Genomic DNA, 18,581 nt, shown 5'->3' on the forward strand with positions numbered 1-18,581 from the left:
CGGCTGCTGCAGAGAGGGCCTCCACGCAGCATGATGCTGCCACCACCAGGCTTCATGGAGAGGGATGATGGTGCGTTTCTGGTGCCGATTTGTGCTACGTTTATACAAAATATCAAATCTAGTATGACATCCTTTTGATTGGTAGTAGAGGGAGGGGAAAAAAACCTAACTACATCCACTGCGGCACAATACGGTAAGAAAAAATAAAATGTAAGAAGACCCCAGGGATATTTTATAAGCACAGTAAGGGACATCATGATCAATAACCATGGTACCACTCGTACCAGGGAGAGAAGGGGTGCATCTCAATAGGCTGGAGTAGCTCAGTCTCTTTATCTTCAAGCCATGATTTAAAGTTATGCTACCCCTACCAAATATTCTTCTATTTTCTTCTTTGTGTTTGTGTGTGTGTGTAGAAGATATGGAGATAAAGCTACTTCAAACAGGCATAAAGTTATAACTTGTGCTATACAAATGAGTTACACTTGAGTTGGTCATATTGAGATGCAGCCATGAGGTCAGTGAGACTAAACGAGTATCTCCTATCAGACAGGCTGAACTGGACTACCCACAGATAAGAACCGCACAACCGGAGTGAGTGAGGGATCTGTTCTGTTTTTCTTTTCGTTTTTTCCCCTCAAAAACAAAACAAAACATAAAATAAAAATGCAGGGTGATGGAAAAGAATAAAATAAAGGAAAAAAAACTCTGCATTTAATTTAGACCAACATTGAGAGTCCAATGTAGCACAAACATATTTACAACCTCCAAAGAATAAAAGTAAAAACACTTCTATTGATGTCCCAATGCCCTTAGCCCCGCCCACACACATTGTTCCTCTTTACCCCACCCACATTTTTGAGTCAAAATAAAAATTGTATGTGAAAGTGTTATGAAAATATAGGTTAGCCCAACATGGTTGTGTCATAGACTCCACTCTCCTCCTCCCGTTCTTCATTCTCCTCGTCGTCGTCTTTTTTTTTTTTTCTTCAGTAAGGGTGTTGGGTGTTGCTGTTCTGTCCCACTAGCCTGTCCCAACCCTAACCCCCTCCCTGACCCCGGGGCGTGGCATTGAGTCACAGGAAGGCCGTTAAGGTCACAGCTCGTCGCGGTCTCGGCTGAGGATGGTGTAGCGTGTCTCGCTGGGTGCCAGCTTCTGGAACGAGCTCTCTGGAGGACTGCTGGCTGCTTCTCCGCCCGTCTCCTCCTGAGAGAAGAAATCGAATTTGAAACAAATGGTCAAATTTTGCCTGAACCCCCCCCCCCCCTCCCGCCGAAAAAAAGCGACTCTACTGCCTCCGGTGACTAACCTGTCCAGGCGTGCTGTCCGTGGGGTCGGGCCCGTGGTGGAACTCTCGGTGAAGCTTACCGGAGTGAAGGTCCAAAACAAACTGTCTCAGTTTGCCAGGGACACTGAAAAAACAGAAACACATGTTGGACATCAATCATCTTTTGTCCAATTTGAGGTTTGTACGAGTTGTTCCTAAAAAAATAAAAAAAAATAAAAAATAAAAAAATCCCTAATACAGCCGACACAAACCCCACTTATTTAGGAGGCTTGTTACCATAACCTTCAAGGGTTACTCCTAAAGGACTTTCAGGGGGTAAAGAGCTAAAGAGTAAAAGGAAAAATTTAATACGGTGGATCATTTATGCATTCCAACACACAATGTCCGACAATGGAAAAAGAACTGCTTCAACTACAGCGCTGGTCAGAATTAGATGTTAATATGAGACGCAGGAGCAGCAGAGGACACCAGTCCCTGCGGACATGTCATCAAGCAGCATTAATCCATATCTACGCCGCCCTGTAAAGTCTCCCTATTAACGACAGGTCATGAGCTGATGTCATGTCACACAGGCAGCGCTGGTCCCGAGTCACCAGTAACCCAGTGTGCACACACACACATATGTATGTGTGTGTTATATATATATATATATATATATAAAAATAAATGTACACTGTGCTAATGCAATTACAAGCCGTGTGCCACATGTAGTGGTGATGTGATGTAATTAGGCTGTGGAGGGCTAGTCAGTCCTCGGGGCTTCTGTCTATCTGATCAGACTCTGATTGGGGACGGAGTGGGGGTGCATAATGGTGGGGGCACAATAAATAAGATTAAATTAGATTAGACTGGATTAGTTTAGCACTTATTGCACGTGCCAAATCATGTCACATTAGCTCCAGTGTCCTGGCCCATTCATAAAGGACAGATTTGAGGAGGTGTGACATTTCTCTGGTGTCGAGCGGACAGAGGATTATGGTGTGTGTAACAAAATTTGTCTTATGAAGAGAAGGTCTCATTATGAAATTAACATTATAACAATACAGGTAAATTTTATATAATTTAGCTGATCAGTATCCAACAGTAATTCCTCAAAACATCCAAAAGAATGCTGGTTATGAAACTGATTGAACACGAGAATGATTCAATTGTAAATTACAAAGTAAAGTCCAGTCGTGGACAGGTTACATTTGTAGCTGGCCCTTTCCTTTTTCTTTCTTTATTATTGTATGAAACAATAATGAACCTATATTCCTGTTTGTTTCATACAAAAATTGGATATACTTGAACAAAGATGAGGTGATATCACAAACCAAATTAATTTATGAAAATGAAGAAAGTTTCCTTATTTATCAATTTAAAACAAGATTGCCTCATATGGGAAGAGTAACGTCATACTTACTTGAGGTCTTTGAAGTCAGGGAAGACATACATGTGTCTGAATGAGTCTATGGCGATAACGGGACAGTCAGCTGGCGTTTTTTGGATATGGAGCAGAGGATGGCGGAACTTATCACAGTCCGCATGAAGGAAGTTTATTGACCCTGGGGGAAGAAAAACCAATAATACCACTTATTGTGAAATTTCTAGGAGGGAAGGAATTTACTGACCTGTTGCAATGAATGCACCCTGTTGCAGCACCACGCTCAAATTCAGCAAGCTCTTTAGAAAGAGCCTTTCTTTCACAAATGGCTTTATAAACCTGAGGCAATGGAACTGGCCCGATTCTTGTCAATATAGTATAAAAAGAAAAATGACCTTCCTGACAGATACAAAGTGCACACACTCACCTTTCTCACTGATGAGCTGGCGAGCCACTTCATGCTGGAACTTCTCTAAGCTCTCTGTGTCTTCTTTAAGATGGAACAAGATGAGGAAAGGGATTCCTTCTTCAGTCAGCTCCTGGAAAACACACACACACACACAGTGTCAAAAACAGATGGAGTCAGAACCTTTTAAGGCCTCAGCAGATAGTTCCACACAGACTCCACAACAACCCTCCTGTTTTTTTTAATGTAAATATATACACGTACATCTAGAAGATAAAAACTAAGCAAAAGCAGGTAACAAACCTCTCCATTTTCAAAGGTGATCTCCCTAACCAGAGGCACACACTTGTCCTGGACCCAGGCGTAGGTCAGGTCAAAGTTGGTGAGGGAGCCGAGGTAAACCATGTCAGGAATGCCCTCGCCCATAGGTTTGTAGATCACATTGTCTCCACTGAAGCGCTCGGACCTAGACACCTCACTACAACAGTCAAGTTTAAGGATATAAACATGAAAAGAAGAATAACGCTGAGAACGTGGACCATCGGTGGAAATGGTTGGTGTCTGTGTCTCACCCGAAAGCGGCCAAGAATGTGCAGTCATCTCGAAGGATGTTGGCAACTTTCTCAAATGTTCGATAGTTGTCAGAGTCCTTGTTTTCAAAGAAACCAATGATGTTTCTCTTGCTTCTCTGTTAACCCCCCCCCCAAAAAAAGTGTTAAAAATGAATATCATTTAATTATACAAAGGGGAAACTTGCACATTAACAGAAACTGCCACCTACATCCACAGAATTAATCTCCTCCACTGAGGGCAGCTCTTTCACTGGGTCGACCTGCTGCTGGCGGATGAAGTCAGCGATGGCCGTTACTGACCTCTGACCCCTGTACTCCCTCTTCATCATCATCCCATTGCGGAACAGCTTCAGTGTTGGATACTTGGTGATGCGGTAGCGCTGAGCTATGTCCGCTGCGCTCAGGCAGAGGGGGAGAGGAAGTTAAGCAAAGAAAGAAAGAAATCAATTGATGAAGACTGAGAAGAAGAGTAAAAACACATGGGGATGGGTGGATGGGGAGTGGCGCGGCGACGGAGACAGCAGTTAAACCTCAGTCTGAAAACACTGCCTTCAGTCAGCTCTGAGCTCTGATCTCCCACATGAAAGCAGCCCCCCCACCAAGAGTAAATATTCTCTCTGCACACACTGTGTGTGTGTGTGTGTGCGTGTGCGTGTGTGTGTGTGGCAGGTGTCAATCTCCCAGCAGGCGGTCTCTAAGCCTTCGGTCTTCACAGGAAGCAGCAGTTTTGTCATTAGCCTTCAAACAGTTTGCAGGTCATCAATAATTCCCTTTAATTTGCTTTATCTCAAAAGGCTGAGGCCGGTGGTTTATGTGGCTGTGCTTTGGTGTGTCGGGCATCTATGTGTACATATGTGCATCAAGTATAGTAAAAGTATAAGAGCGCGTGTGTGCCTTTTTGTTTCCTGTATACAGAATGATGCCGTTAAGAGTTTGAGATATTAGATCACCAAAAACACGAACCAGTTGGCTCCATTTTCATAATACAGGTACAAACAAATCATTAGCAAATGTCAGTGTCCGAAAGGAAAACTATAAGTATTACTCACAATGCTGGTCACAGTCGACGCGAGCAAACACCACCTGCTTTGTATCAGGGAACTCCTCCCTCACTATGTTAGATGCCTCCTCAAAAATTGGATGGAGCATTTGACTGAATCTACACCTGTGGGATGATCAGGAAAGTGTTTTCTTTATTCCCACATTAACTGTAGGAATTTCCTACGTTACAACAGAAAGGCAGTGCATAAAAATCCTTTAAAAATGAATAAGGAAAATGTGGAACTTCAGCAAATCACATTATAATGAGGTGGTCCAATGACACAGAAACAACACACTTACCAGTCTGCGTAAAAATTCACTAATGCCACCCCAGCATTATCTGCAAGGAAACACAAACAGGGAAGAAATGTAAGCCTCTATGTATTACTTGCTCTAATGAAAGTATGTGCAGCTAGTAAAATTAATTAAGAAACCAAATTAAATGCGAACCCCGTCATTTTTCTGTGACTGATGGAAGAAAACAAAACAAAACAAGAAAGCAGTTAGAGAACAATTTAGCCACAGGAAAATGAAATGCTGCTTAATGAAAAGTGAATGATGAGCCGAGGAATATCAAACAACGCCCATAACAGTGGCGAACTGCTAATTTCCAGGTCATCTGAGTATTGTAGCAAACACATCTAGAGATTTTGGGAAAGACGTGACGGTGCGACACTACAAAACGTGTTGACAGTAAGATGACACAAAAAACAGATTTAAGATGCAAAACCAACAATCAAGACCTTCCTTTGCTACCAATTTAATAAATAAAGAAATATACTTATTTACTTTATTGTCGATACTTAAATGACCAGAGACTGTTTGAACTTGTGTAGATTTGAGGATGTTATCATCATTCTCTAAAATATTTTTCCCTTTTATATAATGTTTGCTTTAGGACAAATGTGAAGAATAAAGCGTGACGTCTTACTTAGGACGTCGTCAATGTTGTTCGAGTCCAGACTGACGATTTCTGTCTGTCCGGGAGTAGAGAGGCCCATCACCTACAGACACACATGGAAGGGACGGATTAGCAGTTACAACTTAAAACACACATGCCGAGTAAGACCGCTACATCTCCATCTGTGTGTTATGACTAGGGAAGGACATAGATCAGATTTTATTGATGCGATAGCTCAGTTTGCTTACTGATCAATTATCTGCATGGAAAATAAGCAGAAAAAAGGCTATGAAGTGACTTATGTGGGCAAAAGATCTGCAACCACATCAATACAGCTTATGATAAAATGTGATTTAAAACAAAAAAATAAAATAAAATAAAAACCACAATGATAATTTTGGAGCTTTTTTCTGTGATCTGGAAGCTCAACTGGAATTGATTTTCAATTCCCATCCTTAATAAGGATGAGTTGAACACTCCTTCCTTAAAACATAGCACACCACGATGCTGCTTCACACAATTTTACACCTGAGATCACCGACAACCAACAGGTTAAATTTAGGGCCACACACAGAAAACGTGGCTCGTTTTGGAGAGCGGTTGAGCCGAGCCAATCAGCTAAAATGTACTTTTGGCTCATGGCTGCCAAAGCAAATACGTGTGGCACCATGTTGTTAAGTTCCCAGATGACTAAGCGACTGTGTTTTTTATGACAAGAGATGACCCTGTAGTTGGAGAATTCACAGTAAGGTGTGACGTGTCCATTTGAAAAAGAAGGGATGGTTGTGGATTTCAGAACTAAGACTAGAACCATCTCTCCTGTGACGATAAATGATCAAGACTAATCAGCTTAAATATCTTCTTACAATAAAACACGAAAACAAAATAGAGGGGAAGATCAGAGTCGGAATCAGTTTTATTGACCAATTATGTGTAGACACACAAGGAACTGAGCGCTGGTTACTTCTCTGCTCTCAATGTACGTAACACAATAGATCGAGTGCAATAAAATTGCAGGTATGACCTTGAATGACTTTTCTATGATTGCTGAAGAAGAACCAGCCAGTCCTTGATGACCATCCTCCGTCTATGATGTTCAAGGTGCTACCATCTGGCTCCAGATGCGATATGCCAACAAGCGGGATAAAAATTTAAAAAAAAAATCATCTCTCCCAGCTCTCTCTCTCCCCTAGTATTGGCTTTTTAAATCTTTGTGCCATTTTTATTTTGTGTTTATTGTTTATTAATAACTGTGTGTTTGGTGATTTCTGCTGACTGTACAACAAATTGTCTCCAGGTGGAAGTAAAGATAAAAGTAAAGCTTCATGACAGTGGATCCTTTACCAGCAATTTTCCCAGTGTCCCCCAAGAAAACTGAGAGTGAGTGTCATCTTTCCATTGTTTCTTGTTCCTGGGACTGCCCAGGATTCTTCCCTGCAATTCCTGGTACTGAGCTAAATATACAGTGCACACTCCCACCTTTGCCCTGCTTTGTTTGCAGAGCTCTCAAGATTTTTCCACATATGAAATCTGGAAAATGTCGGGTGAATTATGTGAGGATATCATCTGGAGTTGCCCATTCTCACAGGTAGCACATAATATGTACTTCATGTAATTCTCGTCCTTTTTACAGGAAATTTACAGTTTATGCTTGTGAGCTGCCCGGAGTAAAGCGCAGAAGACACATTACGACCACTCGTTAGCTGTGAATTACCTGGATTATCATTCTTGGCACAAATCAGCGCAACCAGACATCGCAGAGAGCGTGCACTGGGGAGATCACATGCGTCGCTGTTGTGTAATGTCTAGGAAAATGGGAGGCATCAAGTGCAAGCTTCAAAGTGGCCTTGGATGTCTGAGTAAAATATTTATTTTCCCTGGATTTTTTGTTAATTCACTAAGGTTTACATGGAACACAGTATATAGGAAAAGCACTATTTTTCTGTTTTGTCCACACTGTCCAAAATGCACTATAATGGTGGAATGCAGACGTAACAAAGATCTTTGAACATTAAACCATTACACTGAGATGGGTTTTTATTGTGTTTATTTATTTTATACGAGTCGCTTCCAAGATTAAGCCTCAAAACACTCAGCCTTTTTAGGGTTTTTTTTTTAATTTATTTTATTTTCATGGTTCAAAGGTGTGAAAATAAGTGTCATAACTTTCTTTCTTTGCCTTGAGCCCTCAAAATATTAGCCAATTCTTAATGTTTTATATATCACTCAAAGGCGTTCATTGCAAACAATCATTTTGTACATTTTTGTACAAACATCCTTTTATCGTCAAATATTTGACAACGCTTAGAAGAAAACAAGGGTTGGAACTACAGCATGTGCATAACCTGATTACAGTGACATTCCAGGTCTCACCTTCTGCAGGGTGCAGAACAGGTGAGACCAGGTTTCTGAGATACAAGTACAACTGAGGTTTGCTTCACACACACTGCGGGTTTCTAGATTACTTTGTGATAAATGTCAAAGCATTTAAAATGTACAGGAGCACTGACACATGGGGAATTTTACTTTTACTTTGTGGAAAATGGCGAGAGGAACTACAAACACACAGATGCAAATATAAAAGGAAACTGTAGCTAGAATAAACTGTTACTAAATGAGCCTATTTTTAATAATGCAAATGTCACGACAGAAGACAAAACTTTCCTCTTTTACCAACTTATTTCATCAAGGCTATCAGATATTACTCGTGGATCTCCATGCCAGAGCCACTATAGTCAAAACGTAACATTACAACACACCATCTAGTTATCTATTGTTATCTTTGCTGACTTAAGATCCTCTTTAAACAGGATACGTGAAGGTCGGCCAGTTCTGAGGAAGTCGACAAACTTGTAAAGAGTGACACAGCTCAAGTGGCCTTAACGTTTGCTCGCACACAAGCCGTCACTGCCTTTTACTTTAAATAAATAATGATTAAAGAAACAAAACAAAACAAACAAAAAAAGACTATCCTACAAAATTAGGGTCGCAAACAACCAATTTCTTCTACCATTAAATCACATGTTCATCAGGCCTAAATGAAAAAAAAATGCTAACACAATATAGTTTTAATTTGATCATTTTAAGTAAGGAAACAATTTCTCACATTTGAGAAGTTGTGACGTGCATTTTTTCAGTGTTTAACCTATTTTTGTTAATCAGCCCTTATTTATCACAGCAATTCCACACACAGAGGCAGGCAGATCAGGTGAGGTACCATCCCTTCACAGACACCATCCATCTTGGTTCATATGTGTTAATTAAATTGATTTTAAACTACTTTAAACACTTTTTTTAGGGTCAGCCTTGGATGTTTTAGCATGTCTCTAATATATTAAGCTAAATACACCTTGTGGACAAAAATGTTGGTCCACACCTCTTAATCAGTCCCATTGCCACAGGTTTATAAAACTCAGGCGCTTAGTCATGCACGCTTCCTTTAAACATTTGATAAGAGTGGGTTGTGCTAAAGAGATCACTGAAATTTCTTCCCTCCTGGAAATTCCAAGATCACTTGTAAATGGTATTATTTCAAAGTGAAAGTGCTTATGAACCAAAGAAACTCAGCTACAACATGGTGCCAAGCTCCAGAGCAATGTCACAGAGTGTGCAAAAGTCACCAGTGTTTTGCTGAATCACTAACTGCAGAGCTCCAGACATCTTCTGGCGTCATCATCAGCACAGAAACTAAGCACCATGAGCTTCATGGTACAGGTTTCCATAGCCAAACAGCTCCTGTAGGCTTAATATGATGTGGCCCAGTACTTTATGTATAAGTGACACAAGTGTTAATGATGTTGACATTTCCTCAACAGGGTAAATAAACTTTCTTCACGCGGACTAAAATAAGTTCCGCCATCCTCTGCTCATGATCCAGAAAACTCCAGCTGACTGTCCCATCATGGCCATAGACTCATTCAGACACATTTATGTCTTCCCTGACTTCAAAGACCTCAGGCTTTCATTTAAGCTGACCTTGCTTTAAACTGATAAATGTCAAAACTGTGTCTTCATGTCAGTAATTTACTTTGTGACATTATTATGTCATCATCTTTGTTAAAATATATTCTAGATTTAAAAAAATAACAAAAAAATACAGGTTCGTTTTTGACTTTCTTGTGTATGCAACTAGTTTTCCATTACCTATGGCCCACCTCCCTTCCGCCTCCCAAAAGAAATCACTCACTATTAACACCCATTTCCTTATATTGTATGGAGTTCTACTTAATTATGTTAATTTACCCAATATTTAGCTATATGTCTGGCTCATACAACTCGGCACCTCATCCGTTTGGTCTCCATCTATCTATTGCTTATTTGTAACTAAGCTTTCATGCTACCCAGCTGTTTTCTTTTTTAATTCAAATTGTAATATTTTTATTTATTTGAAATTAGCACAATGAATCCTTCTGTTGACCGATTAAACTACAGCAGCACCAAAGTATCAGCTCACATCATCAAAAACGGTAACGACTGCCTCAAAGAAGGCACCGCAGCACATTGATATTAGACATCACGGTGGCCTGAAGCTCGCACACAAGTTTTAAGTTTTCACTTCAGGCCACACTGCTCTCTGGCTAGTTCCGGGTTGTCAGCCAATGAGAATGAGCCACAACAGAGGAATTCACCAACCGGCGAGCTTCATTCAGAGACACATACAGAAACACGAAGAGTCCCACATTAACTTCAGCATCAATACAGGTGCAAATATTAAAGAAGGTCAAACGCAGCAAACCTTCATAAATCTCTTAAATTAACAATGCTAGCAGCTAGCATTTATCTAACTGCTGTCAATGTGTAGTAGCGCCTAATGCTAGCTTGATGCACTCCTACACCTTAACAAAGTTACCTGCACTCAAACTCCAGCTTTTAACGATTATAGCTACTGCAACTCAAACACATACTGTAAATTACAGCTAGTTCTAACAGCGATGTTCAACACTACCGGCTACACTGCAGCCGGATAACTTGACTAGTTTTGAGGGTTGCAGGAGGAAACACAGCCAGAAGGCCTCCTCTGTGGACCTGCTAAACATCTGCAACACTAACAGCGTACATACTGGTCAACTCAGTCACTTCATAAGCCACGTCCCATGCCAGCAGAGGCTCGTCGCTTAGCTAGCAGCTAACTAACCAGCAGCAATTACTTAGCTAAGCTTAGCTATGGAAGCTACCAACAGCCTGCGGTTACAGTGCACAGTCCACGGCTTTCATATGAATACATACCAGCAGTACAGCCGTGAAAAAGCGGACATCCACAGAGGGAGGTAGTGCTAACAGTTTCATTGTATGGTGCATTTATTGGAGGTGGTGGTGTTAAGTCTTCCCAGTCTGTCTCGACGCCGCTCTTCTCACTGCAGCAGGAAGCCGACGGCGAACCAATCTCACGGTGACCACGGAAGCGTGAGCGACACTTCCTGGTAGTTGCTAGGCTTTGTGGATACTGTAGTTTTTCTGGTACCTTCAAGCGGCTCACTTGAATGAAGAGAAAACTCAAATTATGGCGAGTTGTTGTTTTACGATACTAACGGGAGTTGTAGTATTTTGTCAACACAGACAGTGGCGATTCAACGGGACGTCTTGGAAGAAAACTTTTCAAAGATTTTCATCCTCGCCGAAAGAAAACCAAACGGTAAATATGACGACGACGAAAAGGAGTGGAGGGAGCACTTTGTTAAAATGCTATGGCACGAGTGTTTTACTGAGCGGATCCATTGTCAAACACAGTTTTTTCTCTGGACTTTTTCAGTGCGATTATGAATAACTGATTTCTCTGAACACGATGGAGTTGCATCATTATGCTTGAGTTTTTTGCAATACTCCTTTGTTCACCGTCTAGCTATGCGCTTTATGTTTTCCAGCTAAAACAAACTTGGTTGCACAAATCTTTTTTAAATATTTAGATACCTACTTTGATTCACAACTCTCCAAAACCTCTGCAAATGTTCTCCATAAAGAACAAGAAGGAGGAAAAAAGAGCGTTTGTGGTTAATTGCTGGTTTTTAAATCACTGTTTAACAACTCAGAGCTATAACTATTATAAACAATCTGTTACTCTGAGACATGTCTCCCCTGCCTGTAATCAGTACAGTGTTATGCTGGCAGTTATTTGTTTGAACAGGTGGGCTGATCTCAGTATGTGAGCGAGCCTCTTTCTCTGCCCTGGCAGGAGTCAGGATCAGGGCAGGTAGGGGACCTGGATGCACATTCACACCCACTGAGGATGCTCTGAACTGGGAAACATCTGCTGAAGTGTCCCCCTTAACGCAGATATGGTAAGACTCCGGTGCACTGAGTGCAGTTAACCAGGTCTAATTTGATGTCTAAATCCCTGAAGTTTATTTTTCTATTGGTAATGTCTTTAGTGTCTCAGCTGAACTCCTGGTCTTCAAATCTCTCTCTAGAGTCAAGACCGTGTGTAACAAAGCTAATTGTGTGTGTGTGTGTGTGTGTGTGTGTGTGTGTGTGTGTGTGTGTGTGTGTGTGTGTGTGTGTGTGTGTGCGTGCGTGCAGCAGCAACCTAATTGTTAAGGAGATTAAGCTGGAATGTTGAATTGAATCCCAGCATTAATATTTTATGGGCTAAAGCTGTCCATAGGGGGCTCACAGTGTGCGAGCAACTCACAGATGGAGTGGGGAGGATTTCTCAGTGATAAAGAGAGGGAGGAGCTCCATATCCTTTAGGTGTCAGTTGCACATTTTATGTATATATATGTAGTTATGAGGTATGAAAAATCCTTTGATAAACTGTCTTTACTGGGTTTGTTCATAGATGATTAATAATGTGAATTAAAGTTGGATCAAAGTTTTGAAGAGCAAACAACTTTTACTGTTATTTTAATTTAGCAAGAATATTATATGTTATTTATATAAAATTACTCATTGAGTAGAGGTAATGATGTAAAAGTTGAATATTGGTCAATTAACTAAATACTGTTGAACAGAAGGACATAGGAAAAATGAATATATATATAAATAATTAGGGTGTTGCTACTACTTATTTTTGTGAAAAAAATTGCTATTGAACTTTAATTTGGTTTTAAATGAACAGTTTATGCCTTGCATACAGTCACAAAAAAAAAGAAAGTATACCCTCTTTCATTTCTAGAGTTTTACATATCAGCACATAAAAAAAATCATAACCAACACCAGATATGTTACACTGTCATTATTTATTTAACAAAAACTAAGCCAAAAAGCAGAATCTGTGTGTGGAAAAGTAAGCACACAGTAAGTAAAGTATTGTTTCCATAGGAGTTAAGAGGTTGATTAGCATCCAGGTGCTGCTAATCAAATGCACTTGTTTTACTGATCATCAATAAGGGTGAGCACCTTTATAAAAGCAGATGTTTTGACGGCTTGCTTGGAAGGCTTATAAAGCCATTTCGAAACATTTTCAAGTTCCTCATTCTACCACGAGGAAGATTATTTACAAGTGGAAAGCATTCAAGGCAGTTGCCAATCTTTCCAGAATTGGACGTCCCAGGAAATTCACCCAAGGTCAGACTGTGCAATGCTCAATGAAACTGCAAAAGACCCAAGAGGTGCATCTGAGAATCTCCAGGCCTCAGTTTGCATGTTAAATGTTAACGTTCATGACAGAAAGACCAAAGAAAAAACTGAGCTACTACACAGCTTAGGCTTACAAAGCTGCATCTGAACAGACCACAAGACTTCTGGAACAATGTGCTTGACCTACAGCAAGACCAAAGTGAGATGTCTGACCATAATGTACAATGAAAACCAAATACAGCACATCAGCACAAACACCTCATACCAACTGTCAAGCTCGGTGGTGATTTGGTTTGGTTTTGCAGCCACTGGACCTGGGGACTTTGCACTCATTGAGTTGACCATGAACTCCTCTGTATATATATATATATATATATATATACATATATATATATAGGTATTGTAGAGTCAAATCTGAGGCCATCCTTTTGACAAAACTGGGTCATGCAACAGAAAATTAATCCCAATCACACCGAATCTACAACAGAATGACTGAAAAGAAAAAGAATGAGGTGCTGCGATAACCAAGTTTAAGTCCAGGCCTCAGCCTGATTCAAATGCTGTGATGAAACATTAAATGAGCTGTACATAAACAAATGCCTACAAACCTCAATGAACTGAAGCAACACTGTAAGGGAGAGTAGGTCGAAATTCCTCAACAACGATGTGAGAGATTGATGAAGTCACACAGAAAATGACTACTTCAGGTTGGTTTTAACGGTGGTTCAGTAAGCTATTGAATGACTGTGTGTACTTCACACACATTGCTTCTGTGCTTTGGCTTAGTTTTTGTTAAATAATGTCATGGTGTCATGTGCTGTTGTTCATCTCAGCTTGTTGTGATGTTGTGAGGCATGGAAAGTAAGGGTACAAGATGACTAATAACATACAGCGTGTCAGGGTGTTTCCAGGCTCAAAATGGGACTGCTCCACATTGTCTTAACACAAGTCTGCATTTCTTAAATATATATATATGTATATATATATAGCTTTGTAAATGATCTCACTGTTTTTTCCTTTCTTTTAAAAAAAAAAAAAAAAGGTTCAAACTTAAGTATTTTTATAACAGTTCTGGTGAATGTCCTTTGGTGGAAAGGCCTAACCCTCATTTTCTGGGTGCCAAAATTTTTTACATGCAGGGAAACCCCAGTGAACATGTTAACCCTTTTCAGCGTCCTCGTCTGACAATGTAATTTGTCGTCACACTAGCTGCAGAGTAATGCAGCACACTCTCACACCGATCTGATTTCATCTGTCCATCTGCTTTCTGTTTTGCCCTCGCCTCCCTTTTCTGCTTTCTCCATCTTTTTTCCATTTCGCATTGCTCCCATTGATTTTTTTGTTTGTTTTTCCAGCTGATTATGTCCCTCTACTCTGATTCGCCGGTGGGCACATTGCTCTCTGCACTTTAATTGGACATTTAATTAGATCACAGTTTTAGTCCAATTAGACTCAGAGGTGTGGGGAAAAGAGGATGGAGGGGAGAAGAGGAAAAAGTCCCCAAGCTGGTGTCTCTGCCCCCCTACACTGCCTTCCCATTCTCTCCTCTGTCTTTTTTCTTCATCTCTCTATTTCTGTCTGCCTTGCTGTCTCTCTCCCCTCCCTCCTGAGGGTGGCTCATTAGTGATATAATGGGATGACACAAAACACACAGCTCCTCTAACTCTCAGAGTGTCTCAAGCAGTGGCTGAACTACACAGACAAGGTTATGGGGACTCTGCTGGCAGTGTTAGAGAACTTGTCTGTTTTTTTTTGTTGTTGTTGTTGTTGTTTCGTCCCTTCTTCTTCTCTTTGAAGCTAAAAAGAGGCTAAGTGAAAATGCTGACAGTCTGCCACTAAAGACAGAATTGATCAGCCCACAAATGTGCACACACACATACACAGAGACACACAACAAACCAATCACAAGCTGGGCAGAACCCTATCGACTCAGTGGAGTGCTTCAGTGTGATATCACAACACCTAATGACACTAAGATAAGCTTCACTAGCAGCAGTCAAATTCAGGGCTATTCTGCACCAGTTCCCGCCCTCTTTCTCCCCCTTTTGTTGTCGTAGTCTTTGCACGGAGCATAACAACACTGTTTCCCAGTGGATGAAAACACATGGGCGAATGTAAACACGCACAAAAATACACCCAGATGTATGCAGATATGCATGCACTTAGGCTCAGGTGTAAGTTCTCAGAAGGCACAAGCCAATCTCTGTGTCCCTTAAGCAGTTGTGCACACACACACACACACATTCTGTGCTTTCTGAGTATCTCAGGAGGAAGATAGAGAGCCAGGCTCTAATGTGCCTCTGCCCACACACACACGCCTTTCCATCCCACACTTCATATCTGCATCACTAATCTCTATACATAAACCATATGTGTGTGTGTGTGTATGTATCGGTGGTGTGTCTCTGAGTGAATGGCAGTCAGGCAGGGGTGTTTTAGCCACAGGCGTCACTACCTGACCCCCGTGGCTGTGAGATTGACAGCTGTGGTCCCACCTAATTGCATTACTCTCCCAGGTGATTGGCTCACACCCTAGGGGCTCATTTGTCAGGATGCACTGTGGTAATGATGTAAATTAGCAGATCTATGTGTCACTCAGCCTGCTTCCCTCCTGCTGATTGGCCCCGCTGTGCCCAAGGGCTCGGCCCCCAGCTGAGGGAGCCAGCTCATTGGTCCTTGGGGAAACAGGAAGTCCCCAAGAAATAGGGCTTTACAGATTGGGGATCCTTAAGGGCTGATATTATCCTTCCTCCAACATCTATACCTGTCAGTCAAAAAAAATCGAGGAACCAACCCCTGAAGCTTCTATCTTCTATCAGATACATGCATGTAGGAACCCATAATAACCCCGTGATGGCTAAGAAGCTAAGGGCACTCTGCTCTAACTGTATAAACGGTAATAAAAATGTTTGCGTGTGTGCGTGCTCTAGAAATGAAATAAAGGCCACAGGCTCAGGCTCTGTCCCCCATTGCTAACCCAGCATGCCCTAGTCATGTCGCCTATCAAAAGCAGACACCTTCACAGTGACAGACAAGTAGAGAAGCACACACACACACACTTTTTTACCTGTTTGTCTCAATAGCATCAATTGAAGCGTTACTTTCAGTGAGTGTGTGTCTGTCAGGAGGCAGCAGCGCGTATGTTTGCAGCACTCCTGGCGTGTTTCTGAAAGGTTTCGTCAGAGTGTCTAGATTCTTTGTTAAAATCTCTGCAGTTATATGAGGCAGAATATGAATAAAGACTAAATAATGTCAGCATCAGCATGAATCAATACTCATACAGATGCACAATCACTTGGTCTGGACCTCAGTCCATGATCAATGGTTTACTCTGAGTTATTGTCTTCATATTAACAAGCGGAGTGCTCCCTGAGGAACGCGTATGAATGGCTAAATGAGACCACTCCAAACCTCTCAACAGGACCTTGTGTTGTTTTTACACCCTCCTTTGTCTGGTTTCAGACGCTGCATTGCAAAAGCCTTTTTAGCCAAATTTGGATGCACTGTAGGTGTTTCCAAAACACTCAGGTCCCCATAAAACTGTAATTGCCCACTCTTGGTGATATGAATGTCCCTCACATAGATTCAGATATTGACTCGTGTCCCTCATGTTGGTGTTTGGCCAAATTATAACTTTTGTTTATTTATTTATTTATTTTCCTTCATCTAATATTATTCATAAATCAATTCATATTTTAGTCTGACTGCTGGGGGCTTTCAAATAGACTTGAGAAGTGTAGAAAAGGATAAAAATAAATGGACAGAAGGAAAGAAGTTTGGCTTGAGTGCACGACTTAAAGGGGGTCTTGTGATCATCTCTTTTTTTTGTATAAAAGAAATCATAATAATAAAATTGTATTACTTGTTTGTGCAGCTCTGGAATATCTGCTGTTTGTGCGTGCATTAAGTTAAATATTTGCAGACTCTGTGAGTGTCTGAGTGAGCATTTCCATCTGCATTACTGACTGGGGTAATGACTTTAAATTAGAGACGTTTGTGGTTGATTTTGGTAAAGCTCGTGTAAAAACTCTCTCTCACGGAAAATCACTTCCCATGACATGGCACATGTGCCAAACACACACGCTGACACACTAACACACACCTTCAAGGTGCCGCTCCCCCACTACTACCACCACCACCCGCTTGATCTCACACATAGCCTTACCTCGCAGTAAATGTTGTAACGAACTTGTATTAAGTCTCTGCCACTACTTGGCAGTGCGTGAGAAAGCAGGAGCATGATGGGTAATTGCCGTGCTGCACGCAGTGTCTACGGGAGCTCTCTTTATGAGGTGACTAGGGGGAGGAAGAGGGGGATGAGAAACGATGGATGGAAGACACCGCAGTGTTCCCTCACCTCCCCGACCAAAAGTTTAGAAGTGTTGTTAAAGCTGCGAATGCCTTAACACTTATCAGTAACTCCCCTCTGCTGTATCGGCATGAAGTCTCTTTGGATGGTCAGTTTTGGGTAGCATCAGATCTGGGAGTTAATGAAAACGTCTCGGAGAAAACTCTGATTGTGGCATCAGTTTGTGCCTCCAGCATTTATGTGTTTAGGGGCAATAATTGATTTCTGTGCTGCGCTCCGCAGGGCTTGTCCCACATCTCCAAACCGAGCACACAAACTCACACATGCATGCGCGCTCACACACACACACACACACACACACACACACACACACACACACACACACACAGATATAAACACGGCAAGGCATGCTGCAGTATTAATGAGACATGAATAAGACATGAAGAGAGACCCCCCTCTTACACGCTCACACAGGGTCTCCCCCTCCCCAGCTGCTTCCTGTCTGCACGTTACCCAGCTTTCACTGCGCTCTGGTTAAGTGGGGCCAGGAAGAGATTTAACCCCCTCAGCAGGAGCGCACACACACACACACACACACACACACACACAGAAGCGCATACTTTCAATTGTGCACACTCGCAGTCCCTACTGCCAGCTCACATTAGCTCCCTGATTTTGTTATCGGCTGTACGCATTTTGCTGTACGATCGACTGCTTGTGGAGCTTCAGGTGTTTATTATCTGCCCGCAAGACGATCCGTGTGTAACATAGTAATAGCCTTCTGAATGGCTCAATCACTGTTTGCTTAGTATACAGAAAAACTGTGTCTATATTCTCTGATCTGGAGAAACGCAGTTTTATTTAGAATATATTTATTTGTCACACAATATGATATTATACTGAACATGAAGCACTTAATTGTGAGTGTGTCCAGTAATGAGGGTGTGCTTTGAGTCAAGTGAATGCAAAGGAAACTGTCTAGACTCAGTTTAATGTCACTTTGTTAAACTATGTGTGTGTATATGTGTTGCTGCAGCCCCAGTTGTGACCTTCCATCTGTTTGTGTTGCAGGCCTCAGTGACATCCAGCCCAGGACCTGCCTCTCTGGGCTCGCAGGTTCATGCAGCAGCTGTCAACGGAGATAGAAGCGCTCTCCTCAAACTCATCACCGGTAAGCAGCACATCTTA

The 18,581-nt window shown here is 41.5% G+C and overlaps 2 protein-coding genes across 2 annotated transcripts in view; one reads left to right on the top strand and one right to left on the bottom strand.

The window, feature by feature from the left end:
* Positions 1-844: 844 nt before the first annotated feature.
* On the bottom strand, positions 845-10,950 carry erp44 (endoplasmic reticulum protein 44). Its single transcript, XM_063485951.1, has 11 exons — positions 10,799-10,950; positions 5,603-5,675; positions 4,972-5,011; positions 4,680-4,795; positions 3,840-4,024; positions 3,631-3,746; positions 3,362-3,536; positions 3,080-3,191; positions 2,692-2,833; positions 1,311-1,413; positions 845-1,207 (listed from the first exon to the last, which is right to left on the bottom strand). Exons 1-11 carry the CDS (start codon positions 10,868-10,870, stop codon positions 1,097-1,099), a joined length of 1,245 nt encoding a protein of 414 aa, XP_063342021.1. The 5' UTR covers positions 10,871-10,950; the 3' UTR covers positions 845-1,096.
* Positions 10,951-11,118: 168 nt separating this feature from the next.
* invs (inversin) overlaps positions 11,119-18,581 on the top strand; it is a 32,461-nt gene continuing 24,998 nt past the window's right edge. Inside the window, exons 1-3 of the mRNA XM_063487203.1 lie at positions 11,119-11,204; positions 11,742-11,847; positions 18,465-18,564. Coding sequence (XP_063343273.1) covers positions 11,845-11,847; positions 18,465-18,564 — 103 coding nt within the window. The 5' untranslated portion in view covers positions 11,119-11,204; positions 11,742-11,844. The remainder of the gene's footprint in view (positions 11,205-11,741; positions 11,848-18,464; positions 18,565-18,581) is intronic.

This window comes from Pelmatolapia mariae, linkage group LG10_11 (genome assembly GCF_036321145.2).
Source record: "Pelmatolapia mariae isolate MD_Pm_ZW linkage group LG10_11, Pm_UMD_F_2, whole genome shotgun sequence".
NCBI lineage: Eukaryota > Metazoa > Chordata > Actinopteri > Cichliformes > Cichlidae > Pelmatolapia > Pelmatolapia mariae.

Coding starts and splice junctions, on each gene's coding strand:
- erp44 (XM_063485951.1), bottom strand. CDS start 10,870: ATGCACCATACAATGAAACTGTTAGCACTACCTCCCTCTGTGGATGTC. Junction 5,012..5,602: donor CAACATTGACGACGTCCTAA/GTAAGACGTCAC, acceptor GTTTCCTTGCAG/ATAATGCTGGGGTGGCATTA. Junction 4,796..4,971: donor GTGAATTTTTACGCAGACTG/GTAAGTGTGTTG, acceptor ATCATCCCACAG/GTGTAGATTCAGTCAAATGC.